At 38.8% G+C, this 13,779-nt stretch overlaps 1 protein-coding gene across 13 annotated transcripts in view; it reads left to right on the top strand.

Annotated features, from left to right (window-relative positions):
• Window positions 1-13,779, top strand: part of MAGI1 (membrane associated guanylate kinase, WW and PDZ domain containing 1) — a 687,439-nt gene that overhangs the window by 663,593 nt on the left and 10,067 nt on the right. For 4 of the 13 annotated variants that reach the window (XM_044077955.1, XM_044077951.1, XM_044077956.1 and 1 more), the window contains one exon: window positions 2,556-2,644. The exons of the other annotated variants lie outside the window; for them this stretch is intronic. In XM_044077955.1, coding sequence (XP_043933890.1) covers window positions 2,556-2,644 — 89 coding nt within the window. The remainder of the gene's footprint in view (window positions 1-2,555; window positions 2,645-13,779) is intronic. 13 annotated transcript variants of the gene reach the window in all.

Genomic DNA, 13,779 nt, shown 5'->3' with positions numbered 1-13,779 from the left:
CTTTTTAATAAAGAAAATCATATCCTAATGAGTTAATATAGATGTACACCCTTATCTGCTGCAAAGCAAATCCTAAGCACCATTTTCTTGTTGTGGTCATGAAGTTTGTTTTGTAATTTGACAGAATAATGACTTTTCGGACACAGCAGTCCTCTTTAGGTAATGAAATTTGTGCCTATTCTAACAGAGCATTCTATTCCCTGTTTATGAAGAATATCATGTACCACTTCATAATAAAGTCGATGGATCTGATTTTGAAAACAGAGTATTTTAGTGGTGGTAAAGCTACAGATACTTTCGCTGAAAAATTAATTTAACAAAACAGAACTGTATCAGTTGACAGCATCAGAAAAACATAATTAAAAGAAAAATTCTCTTGCTGAAACAAAAACAAGACACACGGCTTCAAAAAAAGTCATACATTATTTTAAAATGCAGCAATAAATAAGTTGATTATCTTTGCCCAGTAGTTGCAAGTAAGGACAGCTTTAAGAGACATGTTTAGTCCTCTACAGATTCAACTGTTATAACATGGTTATTCTGTGAGGTAATGTATGCTAAATTAGCTAATATGGAGGTCTGTACAGTGTCTTATATCTGAGATTGGATATCAGCATACTTAAATGTTACTTATCAGGTTAATATCTAAAGGTAGAGTGAACCACAAAGAATGTTGTTATCCCCCCATAGCTTTGAACACTTGGTGCAGTTAGAACCTTGTGGAGGTCTCTGCAAAAATTCACAGAGGTTGAAAGCTTTCTGAAAGAGGAACAATGTTTTATTGATGTGCTAGGGATAACATAATATTTCATCATGCTGGTGTATTGGTCATCATAGCAAATCCCGTTAGGAAATAACACATTCAGTTTATTGGCTGATACAGCTGGAAGCCTAAGTGCAGGGGAACTTGTATATTTGGCCATTGAGGCAGTTTAGAGAGACAGGCACATAAGGGGTTTGACAGTGTGCGCCTATTGCAAGCATCCAACCTGGACTGTGCTGTACCTACAAGGCACATGTGTGATACAAACCTAGTTTTATGTTTACTGTCAATGGTTGATAATTGACGTTTTCTGAATAGATCTGTGGATGCATGTTTTCCTGCAAGACGCATGTGATGCTATCCTTTATGATACAAGGGTATTGTGGTATGTGGAACAGTGAGAATCAAACTCTGAGAGCACATCAAAGATAGCCTCACACAGTAGAAAGCAGCAGTCTTTACTGTCAGTCTTGACGTATTATTCATTTAAGGAACATATCAAGATGTTCATTTTGTTTTGTAACTTCTGCGAGGTTTTAAAAAGTTGCAGCTATTGACATGTTAACGATTATATTTTCATGGCAATATTTATCTGAACATTTTTTTGTACTGATTTAAGTTTAGGAAAACAAATCATAGCTTACATACCAGCTTATATTTCTTGCAGAGTATTTTTATATTGTGAAATATTTTATTTAGTGTAAATAATTTCAACATGCCTTGTTAATTTGTTTCATCGCTTTTTCTATATTTCTTGTATAGTTTTGTGTGCCAAGGCTTATCCTTATACTTTTTAACCCCTAGTGTAAAATGTCTTTTATCTTATGTGTTTCTGCCATGCCATCTGGTCGTCATTTCCATGATACTTGAAACTATTAATCTGTTTTAATTGTCGCTTCAAATTTTTGCTAATCTGTTATTGAAAGCACAACCAAACTTATCTATAACACCACATATCTGCATAACTTTCTGATATAGTTAGATAAATGTTGTGGCAGTAAGGACCTTAAGTACTACATTTTATCCGTTTAATACTTGCTGATATGCACATTTTCTTGCAGGCATTATTTGTACTGGAAGATGCAAACAAAATGTACATTTTAAGCCTGCTTCCAGCTTTAATAGTCTTTTAGTACAGAATGTTTTCCTACTGCCTGAGATAAAGACCATAAAATAAAAACATATGGCATTAAAAACATTCTGTTTCTTATAAGTAATTTAAAGTTTACTCTGACCAAAGATGGTCTTCTCAGGTGCTTTTTATGCAAGAAAGATTCATTTTGCACTTTTTTGGGGGTGGTGTCATCATTACATGTCCATATCAGATGGATTATTTTGGCCAGATGTAGTATTTATGTTTGGCTGTTCTTGAATTTCTAATAACTGAGAATAGCATGGTAATTCAAGTAACCTTCATCTGTTGTATAAAGCATGAGTGTCTTTGAGGTTGCCTGTTTTCATACATAATGTGTGTTTGTTTTGATACTGTGTAACTTCTAACTTTGTAGATTGTTTATATATTTACTAACATTCAATGTCATAATCACGTGTGCAACTTTTGGTAATTAATATTGTGAGTTCTAGACCTTTTACTGTGCTGTTTTGCCGTTTTCACTGCCTGCTCAGATATTGCTCACAAATTATTTGTAAAATAAATCATTCTCTGTGATCAAATATGATACTTTTTCTTTCTTTCTTCTTACCAATAGGTGACATTAAATATGTGTAAACATTCTGATTTTCTCTCTCTTTTTTCCCTACTTACCTTGGTCCTGGGCTCTTCCTTGTACAGCGATGATACCTCCTAATCTCGCTGCATGTATGAGAAATGACAAGCTCGGGGAACCTTGCTTCTACCTTTTGGGCCATAATCAAACAACGGTTTGTAGCGAAGTTGATACTAGGCATTTGTAATGTGGCCTGATTTCACTCATTTTGCTTATGCTTTTGCTGTATTTCATCTGTAAAGCACTTCTTTTTAAATTAAAAGTATGCTGCTAAGTGAATGTCTTCACTATGCTTACTTAATTTGTGGTAACTGCATCTGAAAACTCAAAGCTTGCAGCTGAAATGTTTTCTTGTAAATTAAATTGAGGAACTGTAATTTGTGTCTTCACCAGTTTTCTTCAGATTTAACACTTGCAATACAGTACAAATTATTGTAATCATTGTTGCAGTAGCATATGATTTTTATATCTGTGGCTGGTTCCCTTAGCCACGTGGACACAGATTAACATGGCTCTAATTGTGAAATGCTTTTTTAAGAGAATGTTGACTGTTATAGGGACTTATTTTAGGATGACAAATGTATACTTTTAGAGTGGGAAGAGCACAGGTCTGAGTTAGAGATGGCAGCATTTTTATGATGGTTGGCCAAAATAAACAATGATTCAGGTATGCATTAACATTTAATTTTCATGTGTAGGTAGTTGAAAAACTTTAGCTTAATTATGCAATTAAAAATTTTGAAACAAAAACAGTCATTTAAGACGTTATGCTCCCCCTTGTGAATAAACTCTATTTTTTTTTCAGAATTACTTTCTGTAAGCATGACATCAGAAAGATGTCATCTAAGTTTTCCATTTTTAAGGAAAAGTATTCTAATATCTGAGTAAGAGGTTAAAATAGCAGATGTTTATTATAATATGTGCTGAATGATTAATTTTCATCGCAAGAATTATTTTTGCAGTGTCATACATAATGTTTGATAAATTAGCTGCAGGCAGACATTGAGTCATTTGGTCTGATTTCTGGAGCTTTGCACATCCCCATGTTGAAGCTGGACTTCTCTCCATGTGTCAAGAGCAGACTGCACATTCTTCTGTTCCCTTTTACTGCAAGAGTGATTCATAGTTACTTTTTGTTATTTCTTTGCAGGTATCTTCCAAAATTACTGAAATAAGTAACTAATTTGTAAGCAGTGTTGTACATTTCTTTTTCTAATCTAATTATTGTTAGCTGTTAGTATTTTGCTTTATTTTTGGATCTTTTAATGACTGATGACATCCCTGGAATAGATCACTAACAAGTGCACCCATGGGAGAACAAGTTTCCTAAAGGACTGTCACCTTCACCTTCAGTATTTTTTTGTTTGGCTGAAAGCCATAATGTTTCCTTCTGTCAGTGTTGAATGTTTAACAAGAAAACTATCCTCCATAGAGTCTGAAGAGTTCAGATCTGTCTTGAACATAACATTCTAGTAGTAATGGACCAAGAGATGTCTGCCTGTGCTGTAGCTAGAGAGCCATCTACCAAGGGTAGAGGAAAGGAATATAAGGGTAAATTCCAGAGAAGATTGGAAAATGAAAGTAGGTAGTGGCAGAAGATTCCATGAGCAAGAAGCATATCACCATTTCATCTGGCTGGTTCCACAAGGCATTGAGGGTTTTGTCTGTGGAGAATGTGGTATTGTCTCCCCCTAATGCATCCTTTCTTATACTACAGCCTTCCTTGTTAAAGATCCCTTAGAAGCCAAGAGTAGCAATACTTTCTCTTAACACAGCCATATGTCACTTTTATTAACTGGTTTGACACACGTGCATGCCATTAATCATTTATCCACATAGGTGGATGAATGATGCATGAATGCTCTCTTTCTTTTTTAATTTTCTGACCCTATTCATCTAAGAATCCAAGTATCCAGGAAATTCAGTGATTACTTGAGACCCATGTTGGGGCTTATTCCCTCTCATTGGTATTTACATTTTCTGATAGAGAAGATAACTCTGCAGTCCTGTGACCCAGACATTCCTGCCGTACTTTGTCATGGAAGACCATGTTCTTGGTGACAGTTTCTTTAGCAGGGAAAGATTCAGAACTACAGGTTTTAATATGCAAAGAATCCTGTGTAATATTCAATAAAGGCACTTAGGAACTAACCCGTATTTCATTCCTAAAATGGTGCCAGAGTTGTCCCTCAATCAAGTAATCTGCATAACAGAATTTGTACCCAAGGCGGAGGAAGGTACTTACACATAATGGTAAAACAGATACAGTAGTAATGCAGCACTGAAAAGAACTTGACTTGTAAATTAATCAGCTTTTTTTATTCATTAAGCTAAAGAAAGAAGGTAGAACAATGTCCAAATGTCTTTTCCAAATATGTAACAGACTGTATTACTTTCTTGTATGGCATCCTTTGTAAGACTTTAAAAAGGCAGGTCAAAGCACACAGGATTATGGCAGCAGCTACTGTGGTAGCTATTTTAAGAAATTCTGTCAGCCCAGAAGAATTTGTTGAGTTGTAATAATACTGTGCATTACTGAGGCCTGAGGGATGATGGCTCTGGTTAAGCACTAACTTATCTGCTTCCATTCCTACAGCCTGTTTCAGCTTAATTTCCACCTGTCCTATTTCTTTTGGAGATGGAAAATGGCTTATATGTGTTGCTCCTAGCCAGTCCATTTCTGAAGACAGTGTGACCTGGATGCCTGTCCTTTGGAAATTTCAGCTGAGATTCTTGATAAGTTCCTGTTTTCCTAATCTTATTCTTCTTGGTTCAGTGGGGCTCCATAATGCAAAAGGCACAGTTTTGCTCCTGTTATCTAGACAAAGACCTGTCTGCTTGGAACAGCCTACACTCCAGATGCTGTAAGGGCAAGTGTCTGAAGACCAGATAACTGGCACATCACAGGTGTTCCTTGTCTCATGCCAGTTCAGTGCTAGGAGTGACTTCCCCAGCCCGAAGAAAGGAATGAGTACTGCAAATCTGGGGTACCCGCAGAGCTCCTCACATATAGATTATGGGATGCATGATGAAGAATCTTTCTGACCGGCTTCCCTTCAGAAGATACCTCCTTCAGAAAAACATTTATGAGGAAAGAATTCAATTGAGAGTCACAGAGTCACATAAAACATACCTTGACCTTCCTGAGTACTGAACAGCATAGACAGGCAGTTGTCCCTCCTGTTTTCTTAATGATAAGGAAAGTAGAATTTTAGGGAGTATTTGAAAGGCAATGTATATATATAGTTTACACTGGCCATTACATCTCTAGACTGACAAACACATTGTATATCCTCAAACTTCTTCCTGTAACCAGAGTACAATATTTTATTCCTTCCACTTCGATTTTCCTACTGTGCATCTTTGAACAATTCACTTAACCTGATTGTGCTCCCCGGTCACCCCTGAAAAGAACAGGAGTGGCTAGTGGGCTTAGTCAGTTAGCAAATTAATCCAAAATTTAAGATATACGTAGCGAAAACCATCATGAGGCTTGAAGACTAACCTAGATGGCTTTTTTATGGATTGATATGCATGCCATTAAATGTGGCTATAATGTACATAATGCTAGCAGTACAGGTACAGCAACAGTCTGCTATTCATTGGAACACTTGACTTGATTACAAGCCCTTCGCACATAAGGGGCAGTTATTCAATGCCACATTCGTCAAGGATTTATTGTTGGTCTCCCTGTCCAATGTAGGAGTATTTCAAGAAAATGAATCAGAAGGGAATATGGTGGAGTCATCCAAAGCTTCATCACCCATAATTTTCAAAGTACATTTGAAGATGTACTAAAAATCAGTATGCTTACTACAAAAAGCAGACTAAGGTAGATTGTTTTAGATAGAACACCTTTAAAAATTCCCAGGCATCATGATAGGGTGAAGGGAAATGAGTCCGTTTCTGATGGTAGTAGGCACTACTGGTTATGCTGCTGTTTCAGACCCCCCTCCCACAGAAATATTTTAGGAAATGTGCTATCCTACATCAGAGCAGGTCAGTTTAGAATAACTGCAGAAAATGGGAAATGAAGACTTTTGCTACAGGCTTCATGACAGTTGAAGACCTTTCTTCCTTTCGTACCAATGTCTCATATTCCAACAGGTCAATTTGTGTCACAGTTGACTGGCACCAGTATGTAACAGATGACTGGTACTGATGGTGGTTTGAATTCCACCACTTCCAGTCATGCTACCTGGGTATGTAAAGGACAAAGTCTAAAGCCCTGGTATCTGCACCACAGTTACAGGTCGACCTGATTGCTACCACAGATGCTCTCTTAGGGGAAGCATGGTTCAAAGATTTGGTGTTGCCCTCAAACATATGAGTGTGTGAGGCAGGGCAGGGATGTGAGTAGGGCATATGAAGCAACACCCCTTAGGATGGAAGCAGTGATGGCCAAGCCCCAGGATGCTCCTAGGATCCACACATGGCTACAGCTGTAGCAGAGCAAGTCCTGGGGTATAAGACAGAAGCTGGTAGACCTGACGTTGATGGTGGGGCTTTGGGGCTAGGCTGATATCATGCCTCAAGGGGACTCAAAAAAAAGTTAAATAAAATAAAAACTTTACCAAATGCAACCTAACCCCAAGAGGATAAAGGGAATATGGATTGCTGTACAGGCTGTGGTCTTCCATCATGTACTTCTACAGTAGGATAGCTCTTTTATTATTTATAGAAATCATGTCTTTTGACCTTGCATCTCAGGCTCTTTTCACCATTTTCTCTCTGAATCGTAGTGTCTTCCAGTGTCCCTTACTTGTGGAAATTGCTTTGCAACTAAATTTCACTCACTTTCATTCTCATGCTCTCTCTGTCTCTCTATCTCATACACAAACACACACACACTAAACATGGAATGCTAGAAAATTTCTCCAGTTCCCCTCACTTTTCTTCCTAGTTCAGTAGTACTGCAACAACTCCATATATGGTCTGTGGCCAAACACACCAGCTACCTGATCACTCTTAATTTAGACAACTATAAGTAAAAAATAAATAAATATCATGCAGTTATAGTATTTTGAAATGAACTGGCTAAATGGGGGAAGATGCCTCAGCGTTGCCAACCTATAGTGCTCAACAGCCCATTCTGGGATAATAAATGCTAATGCTTAAATAAATACCAGACATAGTATCTTTAGATGTGAGTAAATGCCCATCTTCACATACTTTTTAATGACACCTAGGTCATTTTGTTTCTGCTTGGATTAGGAAAGTGTTTTAAGGTGGAAGGTGTTTCGCTAGGGATGGCTTGCACAAGGTACCTCTGCTCTGCAACAGACTCCCCATCCACATAAAACAAAGTTCATCACTGGTCATATTCAAGGGCAACTTGGATCTATGAATGGGAAACATAACATTTTTCCCCAGAACTACCTCCTGTACTACTAAAGGACAGAGGCATCTCCTAAATTCTTTATTGTATGCATGGGTCCCCTCATTATCTGTTGTATGGTCTCATTTATTCTCATTGGCGATAATACATAATTATCGACCATGGGCTGGATAAGACCTGTCTGTAACCAAATGGGACAGGTTAGTTCTAGCACAAAAAGAGAAATTGATTATCTTAAAATGGCCCACAGAGGCAGCTTGCTAGTATTTACCTATGTAACTGGTTATACTTTTTGACGTGTATGTGGACTGTGGTTTATTACTTTGTTTTACTGTTCTTTTTCTCTTATCTTCAGATGGAAGTAGTTTATTGTTCTGCTGTACTTTCTCATTTCCTCATTTGTACTTTTTATCTGACTTGGTTTTATTTTTATTGTTTATTTTAATTACTAGTTATACTTTACTTCTGGAATGGGATTCTGCTGTCATTGATTTGTTTTTATTTGTTTGCTTTTGGGTCTTCATATATTTATTGTGAGATTTTACTTTATTTGCAATTCTTTGTTTTGTCTGTCCTTGTGCTCCTGTTTCATCTTTTTTGCCATGATTGTACATTGAAGGTTTGTGTCTCACTTTCTTACTTGTTTACTTGGATGTGAGGTTTGTGAATGAGATAGCTTTTAGGTTGATTTTTATTTTTAGTTTTGTCGAGTTGTTATTTTTGGTATTCCTGATAGTGCTTGTGGGGGTTGTTTTGTTTTTTGTTCATTCTTTCATTTGGATTCTGGGTATGCATTTATTTTAAGTGCCTCTTGTCTTGTAGACTGCAGGGTCATTGATGTAATATTTTGAGCACAAGGTTGATTATAGCATTCTGCTTCTGTATTCAAATGCATGCTGTAGATCTCATTTTTGTAAAGTTTTTAACTCCATGACTACCAAACTAGTCATGCTAATTATGTACATAAGTGTGATCTGTCATGAAGATGCTTTTTACTACCAGGGTGTCGAGTTTACTTGTTTTATACAATGGCAACTAAGACTCATTCTATTTTATATTTTAATTATTTTTTGATTAATCTAAGGGGCTAGCCTATAATGAGGTTTACTTCATTATTATGTATGTTTTTTTATCTTGATTTATAGTCTTGTATAAGTATGTATTTTCCACAGATAGTTTTTTCCAAAGACAATCAGATGATGTCCAGTTTGTGAGCAAAAGCACTTATAACCAAAATAAAACAGTATTTACTTTTGAAGATTTGAACTGCTGTTAACTCTCTGAATACTCAAAGCTATGATTTTGGAACAGACTACGAAGTGCAGACTTCTGGCTACTCTCATTCTGGGGTCTGCTATCTTCTTTGCATCTCATATTTTGTATATGCGAGTAAACACGACTTAACCTAAGCAATAAACGAGACCGTGTTAATACAGGTTACGTTTGCTGAGGTCAGTGTGTGAATAATTGTCAGTTATGCAGACAGAATATGTACAGAAAAGTATGATCTGCAGCTAAATATTCACCCTAGCTGTCTACTACTGGAGAAGTACTAGGCTTTACTCTAAGACAATAAAAATAATACCAGGCAGAATTCTAAACAAACCTTCATAGAAGCACTCCGAGCAAAAGCTAAAACAGGAGAAGGCTAGGACTGTTTCCAGGTTGTAGATAAAAATACATAACTTTTCATTAAACTCATCATTTCTGTACGTAATCCAAGGGCCATCAGATAGTATAACTTCCTTTCCCCACTCTAATTACATCAGATTGTATTAGTTTCTTTCCCACAAAGAAGAACAGTAGACTAACTACCAGTAAGTAGCATTCCCTTACATCTGTTAAGTGGTTGCATATTACTGACTGCTGCCTTTCACACTTCTGGACATCTGAACTGAAGTTCCCCATGTGCCTCCTCTAGGGTTGGATGAGGCAGTTGATTAGATATGTATAAAAGGGAATGGCCTTGATCTTGCAAAAGGTAGTTACTGCATCCAGGCACTTTGAAAACACCATGGGCAAGACCTTTATTTAAAGTGGGAGCTCTCTGCTTTCAATAAGAAAAAACACCTTGCCATCCCTGGCAGTGGGAAATCACAAGTAAGCAGCTTTCAGGCCAAGAGTAACCATAAAGGCTTGATGATAAAGAAGTGGTAAATGACCTTGCAAGGTTAGCATTCTGAAGTTTTGCACATTTAGAAACTAAATAAACACAAGCAATCCTGCACAAACCAATGCCAAAGGATGAAACATTTAGAAACTAGTTTAATCTTGGTAGGTCTAAGATGGGCCTGCATAGTCCCACTTTTCTTGGGAAATGAAATGGTCTTGAATAGAAGTCTGTGCTAAGGTGTTCTTTCAGTACTCTCCCTCTATGGAACTCTGCAGGGTTTTGTTAATTTAAGTGTCTTTGTTGCTTGGGAACTGGTAGGATAACGCATTTTTTGGCGTTAAGCTTCAGGCCATGGTTCAAACACCAGTCATTGGTCTCAGAGAGGCCCTTTTGTAGGATGTCTGCATCACTTGGGGAGTTGATAATGACTCCTAGCTTGCAGTCATCAGCAAACTTCATCAGCCAGAGCCCTTCTGTGTTGGCCTGGACTTCTGAGAAGTAGATGCCAAACAGGAGAGGGCCCAGGACCAAGCCCTGTGAGACTCCACTGGTGACTGATCGACAGTCTGACTTGAGTCCACAACTTTCACTCTGTGGGTCCTGTCTGTGAGCCAATTTGCAGTCCACCTAGTGATGTAAGGATTGATGCCTAGTTTGGTGAGTTTATCAATGATACTTGAGAGGGGAATGGTATCAAAGGCCTTGGCCAGGTTGAGGTAGGCTGTATGCACTGTCTTACCCTCATCCACAGCCTTGGTGACTGCCTTGAAGAAGTCAACCAGGTTCAGCAGGCAGGATCTCCCATAGACAAAGCCAAACTGTGTGGGGTCAAGAATTTGGAGATTGCCTCTATCTTTGTTAAGCAGGTCCATGATGATGCGCTCCATAGCTTTGCATACCAGACTCATCAGGCTAATGGGGTGATAGTTCCCAGGGTCTGTAGTTGCTCCTCCTTTATGGAGCAGGATGACTGTAGCAGTACGCCATTCTTTAGGGACATAGCCTGAGGTAAGGCTGTGATTGAAAAGGACATACAGATGTGGTGCAGTTCATTTTGTAGCTCATGTAGGACACAGCCAGGGATATTATCAGGTCCCATGGATGCTTTATTCTTGCCTTTGGACAATGCAGCTTTTACCTGTGCTGCAGAAATGGTGGGTACCAGGCTTTCTTCTGGTATTGTGATAGGGCTCTGGGGGGGTAAAGTTGGCACTGAATCTGTCGACCAGTATGTTGGCTATATCTGTTGACTCAGTATAGGAAGTGCCATTGTGCAATAACTCAGAGCAAATCTGGATATTGCCTTTGAGATTTTTGATATAGCTATAGAAGGCTTTGTGGTTGTTTTTGGTGTCAGCCACAATTCTGCCTTCAAAGCTGGATTTAGAGGATTGGATAAGGGATCTCAGCTTTTTGCTGAAACTGATAAAGGGAGGTTTTCCAGTCTTGTGACTTCATTTTTTCCTGCAACAGTTTCTTCCTTATGTTGTACAGTTTATTGATGGCTCTGGACCACCAGATTGACTTCCTTTTTTGGAGGAGAGCATCTTAGTTCTGTTTGGTATGGCAAAGTCCATGCATTTGTGTACATGCTCGTACAGTGCATTGGTGTTTGATTCGGCAGTCATGCAGCTATTTTCCATTGGCATGGGTGCTGAGAAGTTAGCCATCTCTGTTTTTAGGAGCCCATAGTCGGCTTTAGAGAAGTTTTTCAGGGTGGTTACCTTAGTGGGGGGGGGGGGAGGTGTAGGTGAGATGGAGATTTCCACGGTGATCAGTTTCTGGTCAGATTTAACCAGGGAGGAATTGGCTATAGGTGTGGAGCAACGGTCTCCCATGTTGGTGATAACCATAACCAAGTCAAGGATGTTGCTTCCTCTAGTGGGGGTCAGAATGAGCTGGTCCAGGGCAGTGGAATTGATAAATTCCATAAAGCTTATAGGTCATGTATTGGCGGGGTAGCTAAATGAGTAGGGGAGAGAAACACCTGTTTCATAGATTGTATTGTGTTATTCTTTTCCTCCAGTCCCTTGAACCTTTTTCTGCAGAGGGTTCCAAAGAACAACTCCTTGCCTGGTGTTGTATCAAAGCAATGTGTTTTAGTATGATATAGCAGGTGCTGAATCCTCAGCCTTGTATGCCCCCTAACTAATAACTGAACACTTGCTGCTGCCCTACAAAATGTATCCACTGCTTCATAGCCATACGTGATAGAATGTTGCCAGCTTGAGAGGTCAGCTGGCATAATTCCATTATCTTATCTTCAGGGCCTTATCCTTAACCTTCTAAGTCTCATCCTTCATTTGAGACAGGAGGGTCTCTTTGTACATCAACATGTCTGTCAGGCAAGGGTAGTATCAGGGAAATATTTCCTCCCAAATCTTTCTAATGTCTACATCACTAGGAAGTGGATTTTTGCCTGAACCCCAGTAGAATATTTGGTGGCATCCAAGGACTCCTCTGCTGGATAAAAGTAGGATTTTTGTATGATTTTTGTATAAGTACGTGTAGGAATCCTCAACCTTATAGAATTGGGCTTCCCAGGGTCAAGGGGCAGGGAGTCTAGCTCAAGGGATGCAAAAATAAAAACACCATCTTAGGTCTGTGTAACTGGAGATATGCTAAAGGTTTTAGCTCTGGTAAACACAGTATTCCTGTACATTTAAAGTGATCCCTCATCCTGTAGAGGAAATTACTGCTACATCTTCTGGTAGTGATGTAGGGGATAAGGTGTCCACTATATCTAAGCCATAGCTGGGAGTTGGAAGAGATCCAGAAGACATTTGATAGGCCATCTGTCTCAGAGGCATGGTAAATCAGGGTGCTTGGATGAGGAGTATTACAGGGACCACTGGCACCACACTTTCAACAGAAGAAAGCTGCAAGTTTTGAAGAAGTAAAACCTTGTGTCAACTTCATAAGAACCTAATAGGGTCTACCCAATTCAGAAGCTGCGGCAAGATGTCTGACATCCAAGATTTGGATGACTTTTCTTATGCTTTTAAGGGGAGAAATGTTTTAGGGATCTATATCCTGAATCCACAGATGTCGTCATGAGCATACCCTCACTTTAGTAGCTGCTATATGGATGCCAGAATGAGAGGGCCATGGAGAGGCGTCTGGATTGAGCACTAGTGGAATGAGTTCAGCTTGGAGAGACATGCATTCAGTTAGTCATGTGGTAGCCTCTATTGGGATGATGTCAGATGCTACAGCAAAAATAGGCTTTGGGGTCGGAGACTGCAAAAGTGCTTCATGTGACATGATGCCATCAAAACTAGTGTGGCTTTCTGGCTTTGTACAAATGTCCTCAGCCTCCCAGCATTCCGTTCAAAGTACAGAATTTACTTTCTACAGGAGATGCAGGTAGTTTGCTTAGTAAACTCTGATGTCTAATACACATGACATGTGAAAACCTTCTACTTATCAAATCTTGTACAAGAGGAACAGTAAGATCTATAAGGTAGTTATCGCCCCACTGTGAAAGCTAAGTTGAACTGATTGGATGATGATGTTCTGTGATCACATTACCAGAGTCTGTTCAGGTGACATGTAAACATCTGATCACATTGCACCCCTCCTTCTTTTCCCAAACCACCCCTTTAAGATATTACTGCGGTCCATTGTATGGTTATCCTGAGGATCAGTGCCCTAACATCCATCATCATTAGGTCTGCAACATTGTCCAGCTGATATTCACTTTTCCTTCCTCTGTTTTGATATACTTATCAAAGAATGGCATTACTTCCTCCCTTCTTGAGTGCAAACTAAAAGGTCTGCCTCTTTATCATAGCATGTATTTATTCAGTTTATTATACAGGAACCTCTCCTTCTCTGA

This window comes from Protopterus annectens, chromosome 7.part0, assembly GCF_019279795.1.
Source record: "Protopterus annectens isolate FY-2018-M chromosome 7.part0, PAN1.0, whole genome shotgun sequence".
Classification (NCBI taxonomy): domain Eukaryota; kingdom Metazoa; phylum Chordata; order Ceratodontiformes; family Protopteridae; genus Protopterus; species Protopterus annectens.
This window is presented reverse-complemented; position numbering and strand designations above follow the sequence as displayed.